This window comes from Notolabrus celidotus, chromosome 5 (genome assembly GCF_009762535.1).
Source record: "Notolabrus celidotus isolate fNotCel1 chromosome 5, fNotCel1.pri, whole genome shotgun sequence".
NCBI lineage: Eukaryota > Metazoa > Chordata > Actinopteri > Labriformes > Labridae > Notolabrus > Notolabrus celidotus.
In genome coordinates, this window is record NC_048276.1 from 32762901 (window position 1) to 32776117 (window position 13217).

Here is a 13217-nt window from a genome sequence, read left to right on the forward strand (position 1 = left end):
TTTCACATTACTGCACAAGGCCTCTGTGTTTTGAGTCATAGACAGCATCTGGTTTCACATTAGTTGTGTTGTTCAGCTTTACTTTGATGTCTTTAAAACCCAGATCAACAGCATGCAGGGCCGGGGTGTGGACGGAGGTGTTACCTGTGATCTGCCTGATCTTCTGTGAGACTGTCGGGCCATTCTCTCTTTAGATACTGGTTTGCCAACTTCTGGAGGGCCTTTAAAAAGAAGAGGAGAGACAAAAACAGGGATGACCTTTCACCTTTGACACAAACACACATTTTCTGGATCTCATCTTCACACAGGACATGCTTGGAGGAGTCTGCCCCAGCCTGACCTTGTCCCATAAACCACCAGGCAGTCAGAGCATGACGACAGAAGGATAGAAAGAGCAAAGTCAGTGAACACTACATCTTTTCTTCATTAGCTGTAAAGATCTCCATCGGCATCGATATCAGACACAGGAAGTAAGATACAACCTAATATAAGTTAAATGTGGCTGCATTAAGCTGTGCATTGCATTAGCATTGCATGGACCTGTTCACCTTCTCATTCAGGGGCTGGATCATATTTGGGTTAAATGCTGACGTGGGTTCATTTTTAGCAGAAAATGTGATTTATTTAGACCACATTCATCCCTGAGGGGATACCAGAGTCCTGCACCTCGTCCAGCAGTGAGGTTAACCTTTGCAGAACTAAAATATCAGGACACAGTTAACATTGATGTGAGGAAGAGGCTCAGGGTGTTCTTGGATATGTGTTTGCTGTGTGAGGGACATGTACTTCTTTTAAAATGAAGGAAAGAGAGTTTGTTTGTTTGATGGATTGTTAGCGTCGTCCTGACAGTGACACGTCATTTTGTCGTCAATGGGTTGCTGTTGGCAAGACTAAAAGATACGGTTTCAGTATTGTAGTGAATTGAAAGTTTGGGCTCCAAAGTTTACATCAAAAAAACAGTTAAATTCAAAGATGGTTGGAACAACAAGATCATCACCACAATGATTTAGTTTTTACTCAAATGAAGAGAGAAATTATGTAAAAAAGTGGAAACAAATGAGAAATCCTCGGCCTATAAACTGAACAGCATGGATATTTCATCAGGCAGGATGGGCCTCATGAAAAGAAACTGTGCTGTTGCCTTCAAATGAAGCCTCATTTGTGCTAGAGACGCAAAGTTACAGTATCTCAACCTCTTCTGCATCCATTTCAAGCAAATCTGTCATTTGAAAGTCACACTTGTCTGTTGCTGCAGAGTTAAAATGCTGTGGTACATCATATAATACAGCGTCACCTCACACACTGAACAACATCAGTGTTTTTTGACTGAGTGGAACAATGTGGCAGGAGGTGGGGCAGTGCACAGGTTTAACAACAAGTAGAGGACATGTTAAGTCCTTCTGTGGTTTACCACCTTAATCCAATTGCTCTGAGTAATCTGTTTCATGCATGTTTACAGGGTGAGTGTTTGATTTGAATATTGTTGTAATTTTCCGATTTGTGTGATCAGCTCAACAAGTAAACAATGCTAAAGTACAGACAAGGGATTTTGTTCCAGCTTAAATAAAATACATTTTTATGCAGACAGAGGAAACAAAATACCAAGACATTTATCACTGCACTGACTCAAATATTAGACACATTCCCCCCCTCAAAAATACATCTGATAAAGTGTCATTGTCTTAAATATTCAGGGTTCCGTAATTGTAAATGTTCAACACAACAGATGGTGCCACTTATCTGTAAAGGGAGTGTACCCTTCATGACCAAGGCTAAGCGTCACTCACTGCTACGATGCCAGGGGGATGAAGGATGGAGAGACACGGTGAACTAAGGTGCTTAAAAGCTGACCCAAACTGAGGCCGAGTTATGATGCCTTTCTTAAGACAATGGTTATTAAAGCTGTGAACAGCCAAGAAGTACGGTCTCACAGAGTTCAATGTCCAAAGATGGCGAGCCCAAAAGAATTGTTTCAAAATGAAAAACATATCAAAGGTCTGCTCATTAACAGAGCTGTCATCTATTTGATACACTGCAGGTTATTTTGATACCCTAGGTGCTTTATTTGCACACGTGATAACATTAATTTCCATTTAAATGTGGTCGTTTACTTTCAAATACATTAAAAATATTTATTTTATCATTATTGATGATTAAAATCATTATTTTAAATTTTTTTAAGTGAGTCTTAAAGGGGGGAAATGTCTTAAATTAGAGCCAATACGGCAGGTGATAAAACCACCATCCATAACCAGTAAGAAGAAATTGAGCAGAGCTATTATTAGAGGGAATAAAGAGATCAGAACTTCAAAAAATAGTCTTGCACTCAAAAAAGTCAACCACCCCACTTTCTGTTTCCAGTTTGTTACTTTGTTTCCTGCTTAGGGCCTAAAACAGCAGCCATCAATGAAATCAGCCCATCTATCCTCTCCCTGTCCGCAGCATAGACGGGCCCTGAACTCACTGGTCTGATCAGTGGTGAACTTGGTGCCAAAGCTTCAAAGCTGCTACAAACCCCGCCATTGTGGAACTCCGATAGAGAGAGAGAGAGAGAGGATTGCCAACTGAGCTAGCTGAGCGGACACGCCTGAATACTGTGATGGAACAAGGGAAGGGGAGGAGGAGGAGGGATGCGAGGACGGCAGAGGAAGAGCCGCACAGAGGAGGACATTTTATCACACTGTGTGATTTGAATAGTAATTGACTGATGGCTAAAGCAGCTTGCAGGTGTAAGAGACCCAGAAAAGGCGCGTAAAGAGAGGAGAATCAAAAAAACAAAAAGCAGCGGGTGTGACCAAAGGGAACGAAGTGTTCCAGAGACACTCTGACCCACTTTGATTCAGCCACTGGCAGCGGGTGTCTAATTGATCACATAACCAGCAGCCAGCATAACCCAGACACACAGAACACCTTTCAGACCAAGGCCCACAATGAAGAGCTGAATTATCATTATTTCATAATCCAAGTACTGTCTGCATTAACCCCTTTGTCCTATTCCTTATAGATATCTCACATCCAAAAGCAATATCTAAACATTTTATATTCCCATTAACAGTCTAAATCCACACATTAAAGTTAAAAAGTTATGGTATTTCTACTTTATGAGAGTAAATGATCGTTAGATTGTCCAGAGCCTGACTCTCAGCTGTAACAGTATACATCATAAGTCCCACCCGTTACATTTATAAATCACAGCACTGAGCCCATACACCATTACCCCACACATGTCTTTGATGTGGCTAGGGCTGGGCGATAATTCGATAACGATAATTATCGCGACATCATTTTTCTCAATATAAATATAACAAATGTTCCATAAAAATTGATATAAATAAACCTGTAATTAAACCCCCTAACCACTGGAAAAGGAGGGGGCGCTAATGAGCCTTAAACGTTAGTTGCCACCCAACATTAAACAGAAGTAGAAGATGGCATTGAACAGCCAAACATGTCGCAGGGTGAGAGGTAGGCGGGGCTTAAATAAGTTTGGAGCGAAATGTAAACACAGCTGAAACAAGCGACAGCGATGCTGAAGAAAACTCAAAACCTACCAGCTCAAAGCAGAGTCGTTAGTCTGACACTGTGCTGACTCTGCGTTAACTATTACCTTAGATTAGATTAGATTAGATTACATTAGAATTTTTCGACTAATATGAAAAACGTTATTGCGAAAACATCTTTTTCAATATCTCCCAGCTCTACATGTGGCTCTCTCTGATAAGGATTATTTCAGTTATCAATTCATCCATCCATTTATCAATACATTGCTTTGTCCTTTAAATAGTGTAAGCTTCAACAGGAAAGTCAGTTTGGAATTTTAGTTAAGGTTAAAATAAGTTTATAGTATACAGTGAACTATTTACATACCAACCCACACTTTACAAACCCCTGCCCTAAAGGCCGAAGTGGGCGCCTTCATATATCTTATATTTGTTGCATTTACAGTCCAAACACCATGCAGCATACACTTCATGCAACAAATACTCCCACCTCAGAAACTGCTGATTATTTTCAGTGCAACAATCACAGACCTGCGTCCGTCAAAGTGATTGGAGGATTGATAATGTAAGTTTGATGAAACTGCAGAGACGAACACTAACACACACCAAACACAATCAGACCAGAGATAAAAGAACCCAAGCTTTTATAACGACTCCTGTGGAGGATTCACAACATGATGATGAGTTATAAAAGACTGCGAGCTGTGCTGCAGAGCTCAGTTTGACATAATCTGACTTTTAAAACACGGGTATAACTTGGGCATGCATATCCAATAAAACACATGTGCACTAGGTTACAAAGGCTAGCCTGCAGGCTGACGCTGGCTCTCTACTGGAGAACCACACACCTTTATTTGGCTGTTCTTTTTCACAGTCTCACTTTAATTAAAGAACATTCAGATACATGCAAGTTAAATAACCATCAAAGGTTGATTGACACCTTCCTGCTCTTAAAATGTGCCATGATGGAAAATACTTTCAAACTGTTCCCATTTATCTCCTCTGAGTTGGCTTACAGACAAACTGATAAGTACACTGATATTTCAGCTGCCAGACACATGCCCATAATTTAAATGGACTGTGCAGCCAATCAGACATCAGTCGAGGGGGGTGTGTACAACATGAAATTTGAGTCCCCGTAGTTGCACAGGTTCACAGGATAGTCAGAGCTGCAGATATGTTTTTCACGACTCTCTTTGGTTCCCGTCTGTGCAGAGTTCAGTGTAGCGTTTCTACTCCTCCTTCCTCGCACTGAGGAGGCGTGAATCTTTTATGTGAGGTGACATGAATACATGGAGCCAGTCAACCAATATAAATAATGTACAAACAGGTGTCAGAGATTTTCAACAACAGGGGTTGTTTCTTTTTTTAGCTTTTCCCGTTTAGAGAGTGATCTCTGTTTGTACATTTCAAGGTAAGAATGAGTCTAATCAACGTAAAGTTCATGTTTGATCCCATGTGTGTACAAGCTGTACTGCATTTAAGAAGACATTAAATTAAGTAGGATTAGCAACTTCACCAGGGAAACCAGAGTACGTTTCTCTTCAGGAAGTTCACTTAGAATGTGTCACTGAAACTTCCACACCTGACTCACATTGTCAGGCCAGGATGCTGCGACACAGCCTCTTATGGTGCTGGTCAGGCTGTAGTGGAGGAGGAATTCCCCTTGTTGTGAGTTAGGGTAGTGGTATGATACAAATGTCTTCATTCATCCTGATTTTAATCATGAACAAATAAGCTAAACGGACATCTTTTTGTCAACCAGATGTGATGTTCCAGCAGCTTTCAGGCATCTGTGTCTGTTGCTTTTAAAGCTGTATTGGGAAACTTGGGAATTTTGTAGAAAGACTTCATCCGTCCGGACTCTCGGCATTGACGTGATTTGTGGGAGCTGCTCTGTGACGTGGGGCTGGGAGGAGGGGTGAGGGGGATGATTGCTTTGATAGCTGGATGATCAGTGAATGGATGACCCTTCAAAATCTGCACATTTGGGACTCAGGATTATCTCAGCAGAACCTGTGCCCTTCAACTCCAATACTCGGCACTTTGGTGCATGTCATCCCTCGCTCTCTCTTTTCATTTCATTTCATTAAATGTGATGATCACATGATATGGAGCCGCAGAACATAAATTAAAAATAACAAAACAATATAATGATGGCACACGGCATGATCTTACTTAAACAATGGAAGGACATTCTTCAGAAAAGCCCCTAATTTACAGATAAGTTTCGGCTTATCTGATTGCAAAAGTAGAATTAATTTAAACACAGAGGGACGTTTGAACTAATACCTGAGTATGAACCTCTCTCTGTATTATTCAGAATGCTTGTGCTCCTGCATTCAAACAAAATATGGTTTCATCGCCCACACGATTATCGTGACAGAGGTTACAAATCCTATCTTTTCTATCCAGGCCTTTATACCTTACAGTGACCTTAGGTATCCTGGTGTTATTCATTCTAAAATTACAGATAGCCTGTCTCTACTTCTGGTTTTCAAATAACAAATATTTTTCTAGTTTTATGTCTCGTTTAAATCGTACATATAAATCACATGATGATTTTATCCAGTTCACTTTGCCACTTTTGCAGAAACTGATCTTTAAGCCTCTGTTCAACAGTTCGTCTAAGCCAGTTACTGTTGTTACACTGCTGTGTGATCCAGAGGTAAGACAGGCCACAGTCATCCAGTGTCTGCTTAAACTTTAAAACCCATGGTGATACATTTGGCACCTGTGTTGTGCAGGTTAAGCAGATAATTATACATAATACGGTTTAACTTACTTTCTTTCCCTGTGATCAACCTCCCCCCCTCTCTTTCCTACATTTCCCATCAACCATTCTGTGTATATCCATGTTTTGCAGAGATCTCTGTGGTGAGATTTTGCATTCAGCCTCCTCTCATTTTTCATCATCAGAGCCAAAGTGTTCCCAAACTGCAACATTAACTTTTTCTTTCCTGTGACCCGAGCGGCTGCTATTGTTCCCTTTTCAAAAACAAAGACTGAACCTCTGAAGCAGTGGAAGAGAAGAGGGAGCTATGGATGCAGTTAGTTTAGTTAGTTAGTTTCTGAGTGTAGAACAAGACGGGCACAGCCTCAAAAAGAGAGACTGAACAAGAGGTTGTGGCAGTGTCTTGCCGTTCCCTGTGGTTGGTTTGTCAATAGTGCTGTATTGCAATGTTGTGGTTATTGGACAGTCCTAGGCGACTGCCAAAATACATAACTCAAAGCTCCAAAACAGTAGTCCACTTGGATCCTGTCACAGTGGTCATGTCCACTTCTTGTACAGAGTTTCTGGTTTCAGACTCATGTTCTAAACCACACTGGAGTCAGCACGGTCTCATTATCTCCCGGTCGGCTTAATGAAACAGATCAATCCTGGTTGGGTTTGTTCTGCTCGTTTAAGACTTTGTTTTGTCTAGCTTCATTAAACCAGCCTTCAGGACCAGATGCACATGAGCAAACATACATATTAGGATGCTAGTTGGATCTACAGACGGGCCCCCTCTCTTCACAGTGGTGGTGGACATTCCTCACCGGGCTGCAAAACCTGAACACAGCCAAAGAGGCAAAGACGGGATTTTTCAGACAGACGATTGACGTCTCCAGGAAGCTGCGGGCAAAAACAACACAGCGAGGAGGAAACCAGCCACAGGGTCATCAATGCATGGTTCTCTTTCTGTTGTGGTGTTTGTTTCTGCGGCTGCTTCAGCTCTCTGGCCACAAGTGAATAAAGAGCTTTCTTAGGGCCACATCCTCAACCTCACTGTCATATGGTGTCTTTGGAGGACAGTAAAAACGGAGCGTATTTTTAGAAGCGCAAATGACAAGGCAGGGGAGCGATGGTGTTAACGAGCATCAGAAGGGCTGTGAGAGAGAGGACAGAGAGTTAAGATTTACTTACCTGGGCGTAGTCTCGTTCTACAGCAGCCCTCTTCTGGCTGAAAGTCCTAAAGAGGAGAAAAACAGAGGATGTTAATGATACCATATTATTATTGGATCATAGATGAGACAGCAATCAATATATCTATGAAACAAGAGGAGGACAACATTCAGAGTATTTCACATATGTGTTATTATCATAGTCTTGGGGTGATGGTTATTCCTCCATGACGGAAAGTCCAGTTTTCCTTGGATAGGGCGGAGTACACCAGCAGGCCTTTCTGTGTGGTGATCTTTCTTTACCATATTCATCCCATGTCATAATCTGATCTAAGATTAACAAGAAGGTTTCATTTCAGATGTTTCATTGACTTTTAGAACGGACTGTGCCGTAGTTACATATTCAGCTGTGATTTAAGATGTTTGTTACCCTATTTTGCAAGCATGCCAACCAAATTTGATTAACCATCTTCCTCTTAATCATTTCATTATCACGCAGTTTCGGACCTAGAGCTTTCTTTCAAACAGTATGTGTGTTCAAAGAAAACCTGCATCATTTGGGAGTGGCTGTAAAATAGCTTAAGTTTCATCTGACTGTGAAAACATGGACACACATTCTGCCACCTACCAGATAAAATGCACATGCTGGGAAAGCAAGAATAATGTTTGATTACATATTCCTTTCTCGTACCTAGAGCTGGGCGATATTGACAAAGATGTCACGATAAAATGTTTCATATCAGTCGATATAGATAATTATCACGATAAATATCAAAGAATTATTGCATTTAAATTTATAGGCAGATTTTTGACCCCAAGTGGAAATTGAAGACAGTTGTTGTATCTGGATTCACTTTTCTGATAAGCTTCTTGAATCCATCATTTTTGACAGTGCTAACAGGAAGCAGGTCTTTAATGTTAGATGAGATTTTTGTGAAGTTTTAGTTGTAGATTCAAATTTTTCTCAGGTTGAGGTAACTTGCACAATTTATTTAAATTTACAACAAACGTCTTTAAGCCCACCTACCTCTTAATCTGTGATATGATCAGCTGTCCAATGCTGTCGTCTTATTCTTTTTAATGTTGGGTGGCAACTAGCGTTTAAGACACATTAGCTCCCCCTCCCTTTCCAGTGGTTTGGGGTGTAACTACAGGTTCAAATATATCACATTTTTATCAAACATGTTATATCTATATCGAGAAATATCGTTTCTATTGTATGCAATTCACACATTTGTAATGTGTTTGCAAATGCTTGTATTATAAGGCACAGTATCTGTATCACTATTTCTTCCTTTCTGTTTTTTTACGATGTAAAGCACTTTGAATTTCTGTTTGTATGAAAGATGCTTTATGGCTAACACACACTTTCTGGCTGTATTGAAGTATTTTGAAGAGTAGGAAACAGATAGAAGAACAGGTCTCTGCAAAGCTTGAAAAGCACCGGTGATTCCAGGAAAAGCAAAACAACACATTTAACAATTAACTTAATTTTGCATCTGAAGAACCGTCTTCCTGAACAGCAACAAAAGAACACAGTTCTCAGTTATGGTAGAATATAATGTTATTTGTCTTGTTTTATGTCTGTTTCTAGAACAAACAGACTGTCACAGTAAGAGTAACAGGCACAATGTACAAGCAAAAAGGTGAGTAAATATCAGTATTTGTTGTATTGACCAAAATGAGTCTGAAAATAGAGGCATATCGAATATCGTCAAAAATCCATCCCTGTGACATTCAGATAATGATGAAGTTGGCTATTTGTTGTGCAGCCTTAGTGTAGCACAAAGTGGGAACACTTCTCTGCTGATATCAACACTGGAAAGTTTAAACGTCCCTCCATATTCATCTCCTTCAAACCTGCTGCTGCTTTGAGCTAATGCTAATGAAACCATTATGAAATCCCATGTTTTAGAATCCCTCTTTCTCCTGAACGTCACACTACAAAATCAAAAACATTCAAGTTGTTTAACGCACGTTTTTCACAGAGTAAGGTTGATGTTGATGGGAAATGTAGTTCACTGTAGTATTAAGTGGAGTACGTTTATTAGAGACTACTGTTGGAGAGGCACTTCCTCTGGTTGCCTTTTCTATTCTAAGTTTCCCTTGGCGTGTTCACAATCAGAACCATGTGTGTGTGTGTGTGTGTGTGTGTGTGTGTGTGTGTGTGTGTTTGCGTGCTTGTGTGTGTGTTTGCGTGCTTACGTGTGCGTGTGAACATACATGGCCAACATCTGACTACATGTTACTGGAAAAACTGAGTTTCAAAAACAAACACTTTGGAGTTTTACAGAGGAACAAAAAGAAGTTTCTCATGTTTTTAAATATCTGGAAATGTTTGAATGGTTACACACACACACACACACACACACACACACACACACCACACACACACCACACACACACCACACACACACCACACACACACACACACACACACACACACACACACACACACACACACACACACACACACACACACACAGATGCAAATCATAAAAGGGCTGAAAAATGTGAGGCATGTCATTACATATTGTTCTTATTTTTACTGTTAGAGCTGATTTACAGCGACAGGAACACAGCTAGCAATCTCTCAAGTTGAATTTGTACAAACGTCTAAGAAAAGCATCGAGGTCAGCGCCCTGGGAAAAATGTGACTGCAGCAAAATCATCATTAAGTCATTAAACATGTCGAGACTTGACTGCCATGCTCCACCCGGCTCTAAACAATCTGCCTTACTTCCTGGGAGCTTCCCTCTCTTCCTCTTCACTGCATTTCTTCGGCTCCCTCTCTTCCAGCACCCCCCATTACTCACTTCCTGTCATTTTCCCAAAAGCAGCCTCTGCTGACAAGCAGAAGCAGTTTCCAGTTTGCTGAATCACTTCTCGTCGGGATCAGGGAGAGTGACCCTCACAAATTCAATGCATGTCGAGTTGCACATTGTTTCAGGGAGATGAATGTTACTGAGCCTCCCACGGCGACAGATTCAAGGCAGCCTGAACATCTGGCAGCTCTCTATGACCTTAACTTCCAGCTGTTTGAAAGGTTCAGAGCTCTGCCACCAACCACAGACAGGAAGTGGGGAGCCAGTAGGCTGTCAACTCAACCCGACACTAAGGCTGAAAACACAACCACAACCTTTAGCTTTTAAACCTTTACAATGCATCTGATCACAGAGCTAAGGCCGTCCGTCTGTCTGTCTCAGTTCATAGTATTTACCTGGACTGTGAGAACACTTTAACTCTTTTCTTAGTTCAGGTTGCCGTTGATAACTTTTCTTCAAATGTTAGAAAACCTGGTCAAGCAACGCTCAAACAGTCCCAGGACACAGAGACCAGATATCAGCCTCACGTGGACGATCAAACACTCTGCATTATGATGTAGGAGGATAACCTAAACTGTCTCTCTTTTAATTAGAAGTGTGAATAAAAAGGTTTCACCCTCAAATTAACTGCTACGTGAATATTCAACTGAAAAACTGAAATCGCCACATTAACCCAAATATAAGAGATATCTGGAATCTCTTTGCTCCTCAATCTTCTGCCAATAAAAGCTGAGGATATGACTTTTACTTTTTCAGAGCAGCATATATTCTTTTATTGATACATCAGTAAGTGATTCATTACTCCCTCCCTCCCTCCCTCCCTCCCTCCCTCCCTCCTCTTAAAATGGAAACCTTTCTTTAAAAGAAAAAGACCACCAGGCCTCCATACTGGACTTGAGTCAGCTCCAACACAGCCACAACTACGAAAACCGCCAGCCCGGGCAGCTAACACTTGTTGGTCTGAGCCACTACACAGTAAGTATGGATTCACTACAGCGAGTCAGACTGCCCATCATGTGTCCAGATGTGTTCTCAGAAAAATGATATAAGACTGTTTACGAAAAGAAAAACATTGAATGAAATGAATGAATAAAGATTATTAACAATCAGGGCACTGGTTGGTGAAGTAGATGCACCATGCACAGAGGCTACAGTATAATTATTCAGGAATGATTCCTGCAACAGCATGAATTGGTGCAGCAAGTTGTATGTTTGATTCATGGGGTTTGTCGAAGCTGATGCTTGATGAGGATCCTTGGCATGGCAAAGTTTGGGAGCCCCTGGACTAGAATATGATACAAAAAATAACAGGTAAAATGTTAACTTTGTTGTCCCAACTTGAGATCTAATATCTGTTTCAGCTCATACAGAGCAGTCTGAATGCTGATTCATTTTGGTAGTGGTCCTTGATGCCGCTGATGAACTGGATTTGTTAACCCAGCAGGCACGGGCCTAGTCCACATACGTATTTAGCGTTTTCTTAAGCAGGTGGTAATTGTTAACAAAGTTCTTAAAGTTGTGTACAGAGTGGTGAATTCAAAAACTGTAAAGCCTGAATTATTTGCATATGTATGTATACCATATACCAGGGAGTCCCAAACTTAGGTGGCAAAGACTTACGACCCCCACTGTCCCTCAAAGTGATTTAATGTGGCTTCATTTAACTGGTCTGCAGAAAATAAGCTTAACTGTATTTGGCTGTTTCCTGTGCCGTTATCATTAACCTTCTGCTACTGATGCTTTTGATAATTAACTGTTCACTAACCCTAAACTTAGGAGTCATCTGGCAACAAAGAAAAACAGAAAACTCATTACATTTTCTATTTCCAAGTTTTTATTTCAAGTTCATCTACTCGTTTTTTTTATATTTTTTTACTATAATGCATAAAATTTACTATTTTTAGACAACTTTTAAAAAATAATAATAATAATTCTGGAAGATATCTCACAACCCCTCAGGGGGTCCAGACCCACACTTTGGGAACCCCTGCCATAGACTGTATAAATAATGGTCATAGTATCCATGACATCACCCATCTGTTCTGAAGCGCTGTTTTGAAGCCAATCTTCGGCGAAACCATATTGGATATGCTGAACTCATCCTAACTTCTGTCGAGCAAGTGTGAGGTAAAAAGGCGGGCTTTGAGCCTCCTAGCCAATAGCTACAGTGTTCCCTCCTGTCAATCAAGTCAGTCATGTCCTCAAATGGGTAAAAACTCGTAATCTTAATATCTTCTGAACCGTCGCGTTAGAAAAAAATCGACCCCAGTACAGTGTGTGCTGATTGAGAAATGAGCTATTCAGACCCAAAATGTATTTTGAACCAGGCTGTAAACATGTTTATTTCTGCTGTAGAGATCATCTCTTTTGAATGGGTGTGTATATGGTTTCTGGTGTTTCTGCAGCCAGCCTCAAGTGGACACTCAATAAACTGCAGTTTATAAGACTTCATGTTGGCTTCATATTTTCAGACCAGAGGTTGCCGCTTGATGTATATATATTTGCCATGCGCAAGTTATCATGCTCCAAAACTTTCATATTTGCTGTGATCAAAACCCTTGGTATGCGTGTGTATGAAAGGACATCAGGCACAGAAAAGCTCTGTAGTCATAAACACCCGCCTCTGTGTGGAGCAGAGGACAGACTGGCTGAATAGAGACGCTTCAGTTTGGGCTTTAGACGGTTATGAAAACCAAATACTACAGATGTGAAGAATGGTGTCTCATTAAGTTTCACAATGATACTCAGACTTTGCCCTGTATTATAAACTCAGCACACACGCTTTCCCTTTACAGCGTTACACTTTTACACTTTCCAAAAAGACTTAATTCACACTCATCCATGAGACCGATAACACCTTCTGAAAGCAGGACAGCAACATTTGAATTCTATCGTGGTCAAGACTGAAAAGCTAAAAAGACTTTGACCCCAAATGTCTGGACTGCTGCCTGCGTCCCTCCACAGCTTCACCTGCTTTAACGGTCACGCTCTCATCCAGTGTGAAAAT

At 40.8% G+C, this 13217-nt stretch overlaps 1 protein-coding gene across 1 annotated transcript in view; it reads right to left on the reverse strand.

The window, feature by feature from the left end:
- Positions 1–13217, reverse strand: part of LOC117813176 (F-BAR and double SH3 domains protein 2-like) — a 34531-nt gene that overhangs the window by 17184 nt on the left and 4130 nt on the right. Inside the window, exons 3-4 of the mRNA XM_034684298.1 lie at positions 7408–7453; positions 145–221 (exon numbers count right to left, since the gene is read on the reverse strand). Of these exons, the coding sequence (XP_034540189.1) occupies positions 145–221; positions 7408–7453 (123 nt within the window). The remainder of the gene's footprint in view (positions 1–144; positions 222–7407; positions 7454–13217) is intronic.